Raw genomic sequence first — 14,337 nt, 5'->3', positions numbered from 1 at the left:
CGCAGCATGGAGGGCGTTTATATACATATATATTATATATGTGTCTGTATATTGCAAAATCATGCTTCATACCGGACTAACTTGAATGTTGTATTCGCTGTTTCATTGTTATCTATGAAAATTGTAATGTACAAATAAGATTTTGACAGTGTTATCATGAATATAATACTGCCCTTATGTATAATAATATAACTACTATAATACTGCCCCCTATGTACAAGAATATAACTACTATAATACTGTCCCCTATATACAAGAATATAACTACTATAATACTACTACTATATACAAGAATATAACTACTATAATACTGCCCCTATATACAAGAATATAACTACTATAATACTGCTCCTATATACAAGAATATAACTACTATAATACTGCCCCTATATACAAGAATATAACTACTATAATACTGCTCCTATATACAAGAATATAACTACTATAATACTGCTCCTATATACAAGAATATGTAACTACTATAATACTGCTCCCTATATACAAGAATAACTACTATAATACTGCTCCCTATATACAAGAATATAACTACTATAATACTGCCCCTATATACAAGAATATAACTACTATAATACTGCTCCTATATACAAGAATATAACTACTATAATACTGCTCCTATATACAAGAATATAACTACTATAATACTGCCCCCTATATACAAGAATATAACTACTATAATACTGCTCCTATATACAAGAATATAACTACTATAATACTGCTCCTATATACAAGAATATAACTACTATAATACTGCTCCTATATACAAGAATATAACTACTATAATACTGCCCCTATATACAAGAATATAACTACTATAATACTGCCCCCTATGTACAAGAATATAACTACTATAATACTGCTCCTATATACAAGAATATAACTACTATAATACTGCTCCTATGTACAAGAATATAACTACTATAACACTGCCCCTATATACAAGAATAGAACTACTATAATACTGCTCCTATATACAAGAATATAACTACTATAATACTGCTCCCAACTGCCCCCTTTTCCGCTTGAAAAAAGTTCCATGGTGGAACTAAAACGACACTGTGCTCTAAACATGGGCAAATAAAACCACAGATTTTCTTACTGGACCTTGCTGGAGTGCTGCAATCTCCTTTCTTGTATGGTATTTTGAGCTGTGGATTAATCTGTAGTTGCTTTGCACCCACCACTTTATTACACGAGTGCTGCTTCATTTACGGATTATTGGTACTATATATATATATATATATATATATATATTATATATGAACAGGTAGGACCATTTTCACACGTGACTAGAATTGCTTTTTAAAATATCCATAATCTAGGCTGTCATTTCACTAGGAACCAGGGACATAGTTACATACGGTAGTTAGTACGGCTGAAAAAAGACACATGTCCATCAACTGTGAAATTCTATAGAAGGGGGGTCTGTACAGTATTTGGGGCTGGGTAACCTCTAAGCTTCTTCATTGTTGTTGGAGAAATAAACATTTGTGAATTTTGCAATAAGTGAAGGAACCAAAAAAAAAAAAGCTGACGGGGCACAAGGCTGGATGACGGGCTGATCTATGAAACCATATAGAGAAACATGAAGCCAGAAGGAGGAAGTGGAAAAGAATTGGGTACCCTGCCCCCTGCACTGCAATCATTAACCCCTGCATCTCATACAGCAACCTATGGGTTTTTGTACAGTCCTAGTTAACCTTTTAAGAGCCTGTTCGGAAGACACCAGTCTCCAACATTGTCTATGTTGCACTGCAAGCTGCTCAGGTAGGCGTCTCTGTGTCACATTTTAAACTGCGTACAGCAAAAAAAAAAAAAGCAGAAATGCACTGAATTAAGTCATATCTGGGTGGCTCAGGGGTGCGGCTTCAGCTATTCAGAACGTATATGTGGACATTTGGTGACATGTAAGCATTTTAAAGGGATTCAAGACACCTGAACCATGAAGATAGTGATACTTCTACAGACTGGCACCAATCATCCAGAATTAGAGGGTGGTCCAAAATTTTGAGGGTCGAGAGGTACAATTCGACCAGCGAAAGTAGTGGGAATTGGCAGTGAAGGTATGAATCACTTTGTTACTTGTGCGATTTGTGGTCCTGCTACATATTGATCCCCCAGATCAGTGGCCTGCAACCTGTGGCTCTTCAGTTGTTGGGAAACTACTACTACCAGCATTTTCTGACAGCCTACATGGTAGGAGTTGCCGTTTTATAACAGCTGGAGGGCCACATGTTGTAATCCACTGGCCCAGATCATGACAATACCAGTCACTATAGATGTCATGATCTACCATGTCATTTGTATAAACAAATGCTCCGACTATTGGGTCCTGTAATATCTAGCCGTTGGCGTTTTTCTTTATACAGAACCAGAGAAGCCATGCACAGGTGCTGAAGAAGGAAGTGGGGTGTAAGAACCTCCGAAAATATCAATTCCTGATCCCAGGTAAATTATTTTAGTAGTTGTGTATAATATGACAGTAAAGCAACTGTTCAGCGCTCACGTCATAACACATTTGTTTAGTAAAACACCCAAAATTTGCATAATGACCAACCAGGTCTATTGTGAACGCCATCAGTGACAACAATACATTTATGGTTTATACCTGGCAAGTAAAAACTTCAGCAGTGTCCAAAGTATCCACAAGACACCTGCTGGAATATTTGTTCTCGATAGAAAAAATTGCAACATTGTATATAATTCCATAGACAAATTACCATTTTGCTACATTATACAAAACCCAGACTTAAAGGGGAATTCCACTTTTAGTTATTCTCTGAGAAGTCCTAGAGGCACATCACATGAAAACAGCAGTGGGGACCCTTGCTGATTCCCAGAATGAAGGAACTGTGCTGTTCTGTAAAAGTTCTGCACATCTTGGTTTGGTTAAACATAGAAATTGGTGGGATCCACCGACAATGTATTGTCGATGGGACTTCACAGGTTTGCTTTTAGGACCTCTGTTTTGTTTTCATTCTGGGACTCGGCAGAGGATTGAAGCTCACAGTCCACCAATGATGGATAACTAAGGGCATGGCCACACGTGGCGGAATTCTTCCGCAACTGGCCGCATCAATGCCGCACAGAATCTGCGTTGCAGATTCTGTTGCGGATCTGCCCAAAATGGGCAATAAATTGATGCGGACTAGCCGCTGCGTATTGAGGTGAAAGTACTTCCCTTCTCTCTATCAGTGCAGGATAGAGAGAAGGGACAGCACTTTCCCTAGTGAAAGTAAACGAATTTCATACTTACCGGCCGTTGTCTTGGTCACGCGTCCCTCTTTCGGCATCCAGCCCGACCTCCCTGGATGACGCGGCAGTCCATGTGACCGCTGCAGCCTGTGATTGGCTGCAGCTGTCACTTAGACTGAAACGTCATCCTGGGAAACCGGACTGGAGGAAGAAGCAGGGAGTTCTTGGTAAGTATGAACTTCTATTTTTTTACAGGTTGCTGTATATTGGGATCGGTAGTCAATGTCCAGGGTGCTGAAACAGTTACTGCCGATCTCTTAACTCTTTCAGCACCCTGGACAGTGACTATTTACTGACGTCGCCTAGCAACGCTCCCGTAATTACGGGTGCACACACGTAGTCACCCGCAATTACGGGAGCCCCATTGGCTTCCTAAGTCTGGCTGTAGACCTAGAAATACATAGGTCCAGCCAGAATGAAGAAATGTCAAGTTAAAAAAACAATACGCTCCGCAGCACACATAACGTCTACATTACATCTGCGGACTTCACTGCGGAACTTAGAATCTCCGTTGAAGTCAATGGAGAAATTCCGCAATGAGTCCGCAAACAGTCCGCCACACCTCCGCAACAACCATTGTATGCTGCGGACACCAAATTCCGCACCGCAGCCTATGCTCCGCAGCGGAATTGTCCGCAACGTGCAAACGAACCCAACCACAAAGCTGTGGAAGGCAATGGAGAAACGGGTCCGCTGCGGAGTGTCCGCAGCAGAATTCCAGAGCAATTCCGCTACGTGTGGCCATGCCCTATAGGTGGGTTCCACTTTAATTAAAGGGCTCCTTACAAAATTACTATAGACAGCATTCCTGGAGGCAGGGGAAAAGCAAATGCCTCTGCACCGGCGTCATCTAGAGTAATTGTATTCTGTCAATGGAAACGGGTCAGAGGGGGTTGTGATGGTCATGGTGTACCTTCTCTGTACTACAAACCAGTCAGATGTTTACTTTCGTCTTACACCAGTCCGATAAAAGCTAATTGTTGACTGGTTGCTATGGCATTAACAAAATATGCACCTCCGAGCCAGAATAGTAGATAAGCGACCACCCTGAATCTTCTATTAATATACAAATGATACTTTCAGCATGTGTCCCTTACTTAACATAAAACATCCAGGAAGGAAAATGAGGAAATGTGGAGATGTAATCTAACCCTGGTCACTGCAGAGATAAAGATCTGGTCGTTTTATTCTAAAAACTTATTACAGTTTGTAGAACATAGAAACTGCCTGGGAAGTTCTTAACAGAGATTATAATCGGTATATTACTGATGTGAGGTTAGATGACACTACTAAAAACAGTTGCAAACAACTTAAAGGGCAACTCCAATCACTTTTAAAATAACATTAAATGATACCGTAAACATTCCTGGGTAAACATTTAACTAAACGCATTTTTTTACATGTTAAATGTCCCTCCTATCATGCGTCAGGATAGAGCCCAGATGTCATATACTCTCTACCCTGGGCGGAACCTTTCTCCTATAATCATTGTTGTGCCCTGCTGAGTAATACACTAAGGAAAGGGGGAAAGTAAGTGACAACTGTTTTTACTGGGCCAGAAAATGGTTGGCAGTTTTTAAGCCCTTTCCCTAAGTGCCCTGACAGACTAAGCTGAATGAACCTTTACTACATCAGCATTATATAATATAATAATCCCGCTATGTACAAAAATATAACTACTATACTACTGCCTCCTATATACAAGAATATAACTACTATAATACTGCCCCTATATACAAGAATATCACTACTATAATACTGCCCCTATATACAAGAATATAACTACTATAATACTGCTCCTATATACAAAAATATAACTACTATACTACTGCCTCCTATATACAAGAATATAACTACTATAATACTGCCCCTATATACAAGAATATCACTACTATAATACTGCCCCTATATACAAGAATATAACTACTATAATACTGCTCCTATATACAAGACTATAACTACTATAATACTGCCCCCTATATACAGTAATATAACTACTATAATACTGCCCCTATATACAAGAATATAACTACTATAATACTGCTCCTATATACAAGAATATAACCACTATAATACTACTCCTATATACAAGAATATAACTACTATAATACTGCTCCCTATATACAGGAATATAACTACTATAATACTGCCCCTATATACAGTAATATAACTACTATAATCTGCACTGTTGTGTAAAGTATTATATGAGTTTATGACCACTCAAAACAAAATATATCATTGAATAGAGCAGTATATAATCTAAATATCTATATATTAAATTGCATCCCAGCCTGACATCGCAGTCAGTATAGAAATGACATTTATGGTGCATTATAATTTATAATATTATGTTTAACTTTAGTGTTGTAAATCAGTTTGCACTGTACATAGAGGTATACATTAACTCTACATATCATCATGCTGCTCTGTTTTGTTGTCCGGAGTGGAGAATTATTCTACACTAACACACTGTAAAGTTGTGATTTCTTTTAAAGTTGTGACTTCTTGTGTAGGTTGACAACGCGTTACCTGACGCCATCACGTGTGTCTCCACTCCCGTCAGGCTATTTCAAAATAGGAATTCTTCTCTGACATTGGCTCATCTATTCTCCAGGGATCCTGTAGAGCTATATCCACATCCTCTGCTCGGCCTGTGTCCTCACCCCTTTGGTCTGCGGCCTGGTACTTCATTCTCTGACTTCTCATTTCCGACTTTCGCTCGTATAACTTCCTTGCCATCTCCCACAGCAACTGGTGCCAGCTATACCCTAGTAGGCCATATTTAAACTGATCACCTCAATAGTTCTTTGATAAACTCATTGCTGTCTGTCTGGCATTTAGGAGCATACATAAAAGAGTGATAACAGAAAAATTCGGACCATTTTTTCCGGATCTTGTGACACCACTCAAAGAACCTATACAGCTTGGTTGAGCTTGCTTGACACCAAGAGAGTAAGGCTGGGTTCACACGACCTATTTTCAGGCGTAATGGAGGCGTTTGACGCTGCGAAAAACGCGAGTACGAGCAATTACGTCTGAAATTCAGGAGCTGTTTTCGCCTGAAAACAGCTCCGTAATTTCAGGCGTATTGGACGCTGCTGTGTGAACATACCCTTAGACCCAACGACTTTGATGGGAGTCCAGTGCCTGGTCGAATTCTTCATTGCAGAACTTACCCTGTGTATCTAAAAGGTGGGGGTACTTTGTGTGGTACTCTTAGAAGGTGCTGGGCAGCCCGCCTAATCTTATAGTATGGGCATGACCAACAATCTGTAAGCTAGCATGGTGCACTACACGTAATAGTATGACTGGTGACTAAGGGCACGTTCAGACGTGGTGGAATTTTTCCGCTGCAAATGTTGGTGCAGATTTGGGGCAATTGCGCAACGAATCTGCACCAACATTTGCATATTTGACAGGTAATTCAGACGTTGCGGATATGACAGCGGACTTGCCACAGATTTCAGTTTTTGCATTGCAAAGGCTGAAATCTGCAGTGAAATTCCACTTCTTCTCCGCAACGTCATGAGCTGCTGCGGAGGGAAAATTCTGCACCGCAGCCTGATTTCCGCACAGTTATTTTCTGCAACGTCTGAACTAACTTTCCGAAAAATGTATAGTAACAAATGTAAAAAAAGGCTGCTGCAGGATTCCACTGCGGACTGTCCACAGCGGAATTGAACAGCAATTCCACCACGTGTGAATGTGCCCTTATAGAAGGTGACCCTTTAACCTGCCCTTTTATAAGTATGCTGAGCACCACATACATCAAGAAAACCTTATGGAGCCAATTATATACAACGTACAACTACTTGAAGAAAAATTTAGAGCAGGGTTTTCTATAGGAGCAGTTGTTTTTTTCCGTACTCCGCACTAATTGTAGAACGTCCCATATCGACACAGCCCTTTATCTCAAAGTTGATGTTTCTACCAATGGAGTTGGAGCACTCCTATCTCAATGTCAGTCTTCAGAGGTATGGATCAGAGATCTTGAGCTTCTCACGCTTAGGCTGGCTCTCAAACGATGGAGACATCTCTCAGAGGGGTCTTTATTTCCAGTAACATAATTCCCAGTCTCTTCAGTCTACGCAAGTTCACTGCTCTGTTTTTCTAATTTTTTTAATCTCCAGATCTATATGCAAAAAGGCAGACACTCTCTAACGTTCAATTGATATTCTGGATTCCAAATAACCTGTGAATTCTAAAGTGTTCTTGATCCCTTAAGCATATTTGTGGCAGAGCCCCCAATCAATATTTTGTGAGGGAAAACATTCGTATTTGAGGATCTATGGATCAAACTAATGGACATTATACGCTCTCTCAGTTTTCTGGTCATCGTGGTACTTGGAAAACCACAGAATTGATGGCAACCTGTTCTGCGAGTCCTCATCAGGCTCCTCTTGGTCTTCTGTTGTCTATCCCTAGGCACCCATGGTCACCTATCTCCATGGACTTCATAACCGATCTGGCTGAAGGCTTCAACACCATCTTAGTCACAGCAGATCACGGAGAATTCTTAATGCATCCATTCTTCACAAATATGTCTGTCATCCACATCTGTCTTCTTTTCTGTTCTCCTTATCGGATCCCTTAAGCATATTTGTGGCAGTGCCCCAGATCAATATTCCGTGAGGGAAGACATTTGTACTTGAGGATCTATGGATTAAATGAATGGACAGGATATGGTTGTCTCAATTTGCCGGTCATCGTGGTACTTGGAAAACCAATTTATGGCAACCTGTTCCGGGAGTCCTCTTCAGGCTCCTCTTGGTCTTCTCAGGCTCCTCTTGGCCTTCTGTTGCCTATCCCCAGGCATCCATGGTCACCTATCTCCATGGACTTCATGACAGACCTTACTCTGGATGAAGGCTTCAACACCATCCCGGACATGGCAGATCAAGGAGCATTTTTCATGAATCCATTCTGCACAATTATGGCTGTCATCCACATCTGTCTTCTTTTCAGTTCTCCTTATCTGAGGAACCAGAAGCCCATTTCACCTCCCCTTATTCTAATTATGATTTTTTTTAATTTGGCCCTTAATGGGAACAGACTTACCAATGACTAAAGACATGAGGATTTTGTATGGTTATCCTCCAAGACATCTACGCCATTTTTTCCCCCATAAAATTGACTCTTTAGGATGGACTTACACGGGACAAAAATGCTGCAGCTTTTCCACAGTGTCTCTCCGCGGCGTTTCTGAAAAATATGCACGTTTTATGTTCGTATTTGGCTGCGTATTTCACTCCTTGCACATTGAAACGGCTGGGGCATTTACAACAGAATGAGGTTATGAAAATCCACAGCAGCTCTGATTTCCGTCCGGAAAATGTTCAGCAGCATGTGAATTAGATTTCTTCAAATCTCATCCGCACGGCTGGGACTGTAATCCGCTGCAGATTTTTCGCATGTAAATTCTGCTCAGAAAATCCGCAGCATATCGGTCCTGTCTGAATCCAGCCTTAGACTTTTCTACTTGACATTAAGGCCTGATTCAGACGAACGTGTCCGTTTTACGTTCGTAAAAAAGTGGACCGTATTTAATGCATTTGAGTTCCATGTCTCATCAGTTTTTGACGTCAGTGTTGGTGTACATTTATTTATTTTTCCACAACATTTCTTTACCAACTGTTGCGTGAAACACGGACAGCACGCGGATGGCGTCCTTAAATGGTCCATGATTTTCACGCACCCATAGACTTCAATGGGCGACGTGGTCCGCAAAAACAAACCAGAATAGGACATGCAGTAAGTTTCACGCAACAGAAACACGCCGCGTGAAAAATCACGGACGTCTGAATAGCCCCATTGAATTGCATAGGGCGTGTGCTGTCCATTTCTTTTAACGGACAGCACACAGACTTATACAACGTTCGTCTGAATAAGGCCTAAGAGCCCTTATAGAAAACCAGGGCAGTTCATGAAGGTTGTATTTTTTTGGCCATTAGTCTGAAACCTAGAGCGGTGTATTTCAGTATATATCATTTGTAGCATAGAGCTGTGTCTTCACCTACAATGTAGGCTATGTTCTCATTGCATGCAGCGTGTACGTTCGGTACATGTGCAGAAAACCGCTCCTGAGAGATACGCCAAACGTGTCCATAGAGCTCTATGGGCCCGACGGATGCCAGAAGAGTGTCTTATTAGCATCTGCCGGACTGAGATACGTTAATATGCCGTTTTTTTAAATTATTATTGCTGTGCACTTTTTTTTTTACAACGGTGGTCAGTAGGTAACATGGCGCACACATCACATGCATCAAAGGCACCTTTGGAAGTAACATTTTGGGAAATTTTTTGTGATGGCCATCTTTTTGTCCCATAAAAAACCCCCATTGAAGTATCAGAACAGTAATGCCATGATTTTGCCAAGGCTCACAGGCGGCAGCGGCACGAAGTCCTGACCTTACATGTTTGTACTGTGTTTTGTAGCAAGATAGGGTTTATTGCACTTTATAATACTACAAATAACATATACTGTATATAGTATAGTACATAAATGATAGAATACATATATCTGCCGTGTATAATATATATATTACAGTATATAGTACATAGTGTACTGTACAGCAGAATATATATATATAATACAGTATATAGTACAGCAGAATATATATATATAATACAGTATATAATACAGCAGGATATATTTAATACAGTATATAGTACAGCAGGATATATATACTACATTATATATAGTGCACCAGGATATATAATACAGTAATACAGTATATAAAGTGCAGCAGGATATATAATACAGTATATAGTATATGTATTACAAGAGGATATATATAATACAGTATATAGTATAGTGCAGCAAGATATATATTACAGTATATAGCATATATAGTGCAGCAGGCTATATACTGTATAATACAGTATATAGTACATATAGTATAGCAGGATATACAATACAGTATATATAGTACAGGAGGATATATAATACAGTATATATAGTACATAAGGATATATTTGACAGTATATAGTACAGGAGGATATATAATACAGTATATATAGTACAGGAGGATATAGAATACAGTATATATAGTACAGGAGGATATAGAATACAGTATATATAGTATAGGATGACATATAATACAGTATATATAGTACATGAGGAGATATTTTACAGTTTATAGTACAGGAGGATATGTAATACAGTATATATATTACAGGAGGATATACAATACAGTATATATAGTACAGGAGGATATATAATACAGTATACATAGTAAATGAGTATATATTTTATAGTATATAGTACAGGAGGATATATAATACAGTATATATAGTACAGGAGGACATATAATACAGTATATATAGTACAGGAGGATATATAATACAGTATATATAGTACAGGAGGACATACAATACAGTGTATATATAGTACAGGAAGATATAGAATACACTATATATAGTACAGGAGGATATACAATACAGTATATATAGTACATGAGGATATATTTTACAGTATATAGTACAGGAGTATATACAATACAGCATATAGTACAGGAGGATATATAATACAGTATATATAGTACAGGAGGACATATAATACAGTATATATAGTACAGGAGGACATATAATACAGTATATATAGTATAGGAGGATATATAATACAGTATATATAGTATAGGAGGATATAGAATACAGTATATATAGTACAGGAGGATATAGAATATGGCATATGTAGTACAGAAGGATATAGAATACTATATATAGTACAGGAGGATATCGAATATAGTATATATAGTACAGGAGGATATAGAATACAGTATACAGTGTGTGTGTATATATATATATATATATATAGTACAGGAGGATATAGAATACAGTGTATATATAGTACAGATTGTTATAGAATACAGTATATATAGTACAGGAGGCTATAGAATGCGGTATATATAGTACAAGAGGATATAGAATATGGTGTATATAGTACAGGGGGTATAGAATACAGTATATATAGTACAGGAGGATATAGAATACAGTATATATAGTACAGGAGGATATAGAATACTGTATATATAGTACAGGAGGATATAAAATACAGTATATAGTACAGGAGGACATATAATACGGTATATATAGTACAGCAGGACATATAATACAGTATATATAGTACAGGAGGATATAGAATACAGTATATAGTACAGGAGGATATAGAATACAGTATATATAGTACAGGAGGATATAGAATACAGTATATAGTACAGGAGGATATAGAATATAGTATATATAGTACAGGATATAGAATACAGTATATATAGTACAGGAGGATATAGAATACAGTATATATAGTACAGGAGGATATAGAATACACTATATATAGTACAGGAGGATATATAATACAGTATATATAGTACAGGAGGACATATAATACAGTATATATAGTACAGGAGGATATAGAATACAGTATATATAGTACAGGAGGATATATAATACAGTATATATAGTACAGGAGGACATATAATACAGTATATATAGTACAGGAGGATATAGAATACACTATATAGTACAGGACATATAATACAGTATATATAGTACAGGAGGATATATAATAGACTATATATAGTACAGGAGGACATATAATACAGTATACATAGTACAGGAGGATATATAATACAGTTTATATAGTACAGGAGGATATATAATATGGTATATATAGTACAGGAGGCTATAGAATGCGGTATATATAGTACAGGAGGATATAGAATATGGTGTATATATAGTACAGGAGGATATAGAAAACAGTATATATAGTACAGGAGGATATATAATACAGTATATAGTACAGGAGGATATAGAATACAGTATATATAGTACAGGATATAGAATACAGTATGTATAGTACAGGAGGATATAGAATACTGTATATAGTACAGGAGGATATAGAATACAGTATATAGTACAGGAGGACATAGAATACGGTATATATAGTACAGGAGGATATAGAATACGGTACATATAATACAGGAGGACATATAATACAGTATATATAGTACAGGAGGATATAGAATACAGTATATAGTACAGGAGGACATAGAATACGGTATATATAGTACAGGAGGATATATAATACAGTATATATAGTACAGGAGGACATATAATACAGTATATATAGTACAGGAGGAAATAGAATACACTATATATATTACAGGAGGACATATAATACAGTATATATAGTACAGGAGGATATAGAATAGACTATATATAGTACAGGAGGACATATAATACAGTATACATAGTACAGGAGGATATATAATACAGTATATATAGTACAGGAGGATATATAAACAGTATATAGTACAGGAGGACATATAATACAGTATATATAGTACAGGAGGATATAGAATACAGTATATAGTACAGTAGGACATATAATACAGTATATATAGTACAGGAGGACATATAATACAGTATATATAGTACACAAGGACATATAATACAGTATATATAGTACAGGAGGATATAGAATACAGTATATATAGTACAGGCGGACATATAATACAGTATACATAGTACAGGAGGATATATATAATACAGTATAGTACAGGAGGATAGAATACACTATATATAGTACAGGAGGACATATAATACAGTGTATATATAGTACAGGAGGATATAGAATACACTATATATAGTACAGGAGGATACAGAATACACTATATATAGTACAGTACATAAAATACAGTATATATAGTACAGGAGGATATATAATACAGTATATATAGTACAGGAAGACATATAATACAGTATATATAGTACAGGAGTATATAGAATACACTATATATAGTACAGGAGGACATATAATACAGTATATATAGTACAGGAGGACATAGAATACAGTATATATAGTACAGGAGGACATAGAATACAGTATATATAGTACAGGAGGACATAGAATACAGTATATATTGTACAGGAGGATATATAATACAGTGTATATAGTACAGGAGGACGTATAATACAGTATATATAGTACAGGAGGATATATAATACAGTATATAGTACAGGAGGACATATAATACAGTATATATAGTACAGGAGGATATAGAATACAGTATATATAGTACAGGAGGACATATAATACAGTATATATAGTACAGGAGGACATATAATACAGTATATATAGTACAGGAGGACATATAATACAGTATATATAGTACAGGAGGACATATAATACAGTATATATAGTACAGGAGGACATATAATACAGTATATATAGTACAGGAGGACATATAATACAGTATATACTATATACACTCAGGCAGTGACTGACGTGGAGCCGCAGCGCTGAGTTCGGAAGTGAATGGGGGCGGGGCGCATGCGCAGTGCGGCTCTGGCTGTGTCTCTGTCCCCGGGTCCCTCCCGTGTGTGTCCCGGTCTCCCGGTCCCCGGGTCCCTCCCTCCCTCCTCCTTCCCTCCCGGTACCGGCTCCATCCCCCCCCCCGGCCAGGCGGATGTGCTTCAGGAAGCGACCGGGCTCCGGTGCTGCCCAGATTGTAAGTAGCAGCTGCCCAGCAGATAGGAGATCAGTGCATGGGGCACCGGGAGGGGGTCCCCGGAACCTTCCCTGTAGCCGCACCAGGCATGGGGGTTACCGGGCGCAGCGGATCCCTCCCTGGGTGTCTGAGTTGTAATTGTACCTCTTTACCCATCTACTATACCCTCTTCCCCTGCATCCTAAAAGTACCCCCACACCGGGCACAAGAGAGGCATTACTACTACTACTCTCCATACACACACTATGCGCCCCCCCTGCGCCCCAAACTACCCCCACACTGAGCCCAAGAGAGGTAGAACTACCCACCATGCCACTTATACATACACACAACCCCCTGCACCCAAAACTACCCACATACCAGGCAGAAGAGAGACGTTACTACCCACCATGCCACTTATACATACACACAACCCCCTGCACCCAAAACTACCCCCATACCAGGCAGAAGAGAGACGTTACTACCCACCATGCCACTTATACATACACCCCCCTGCACCCAAAACTACCCCCATACCAGGCAGAAGAGAGACGTTACTACCCACCATGCCACTTAT

At 38.4% G+C, this 14,337-nt stretch overlaps 1 protein-coding gene across 3 annotated transcripts in view; it reads left to right on the top strand.

The window, feature by feature from the left end:
- The first annotated feature begins 1,953 nt into the window (after positions 1-1,953).
- Positions 1,954-14,337, top strand: part of RGS19 (regulator of G protein signaling 19) — a 37,092-nt gene continuing 24,708 nt past the window's right edge. For 2 of the 3 annotated variants that reach the window (XM_075846474.1, XM_075846473.1), the window contains exon 1: positions 13,619-13,781. In XM_075846474.1, the coding sequence (XP_075702589.1) occupies positions 13,740-13,781 (42 nt within the window). In that variant the 5' untranslated portion in view covers positions 13,619-13,739. Of the gene's footprint in view, positions 2,082-2,387; positions 2,467-13,618; positions 13,782-14,337 lie in introns of those variants that run through there. The other variant, XM_075846475.1, reaches the window with a different exon arrangement.

The sequence above is a fragment of the Rhinoderma darwinii genome, chromosome 13 (assembly GCF_050947455.1).
Source record: "Rhinoderma darwinii isolate aRhiDar2 chromosome 13, aRhiDar2.hap1, whole genome shotgun sequence".
NCBI classification, from domain to species: Eukaryota; Metazoa; Chordata; class Amphibia; order Anura; family Rhinodermatidae; genus Rhinoderma; species Rhinoderma darwinii.
The sequence above is the reverse complement of the archived record's forward strand: the minus strand, read 5'-3'. Positions and strand labels throughout refer to the sequence as shown.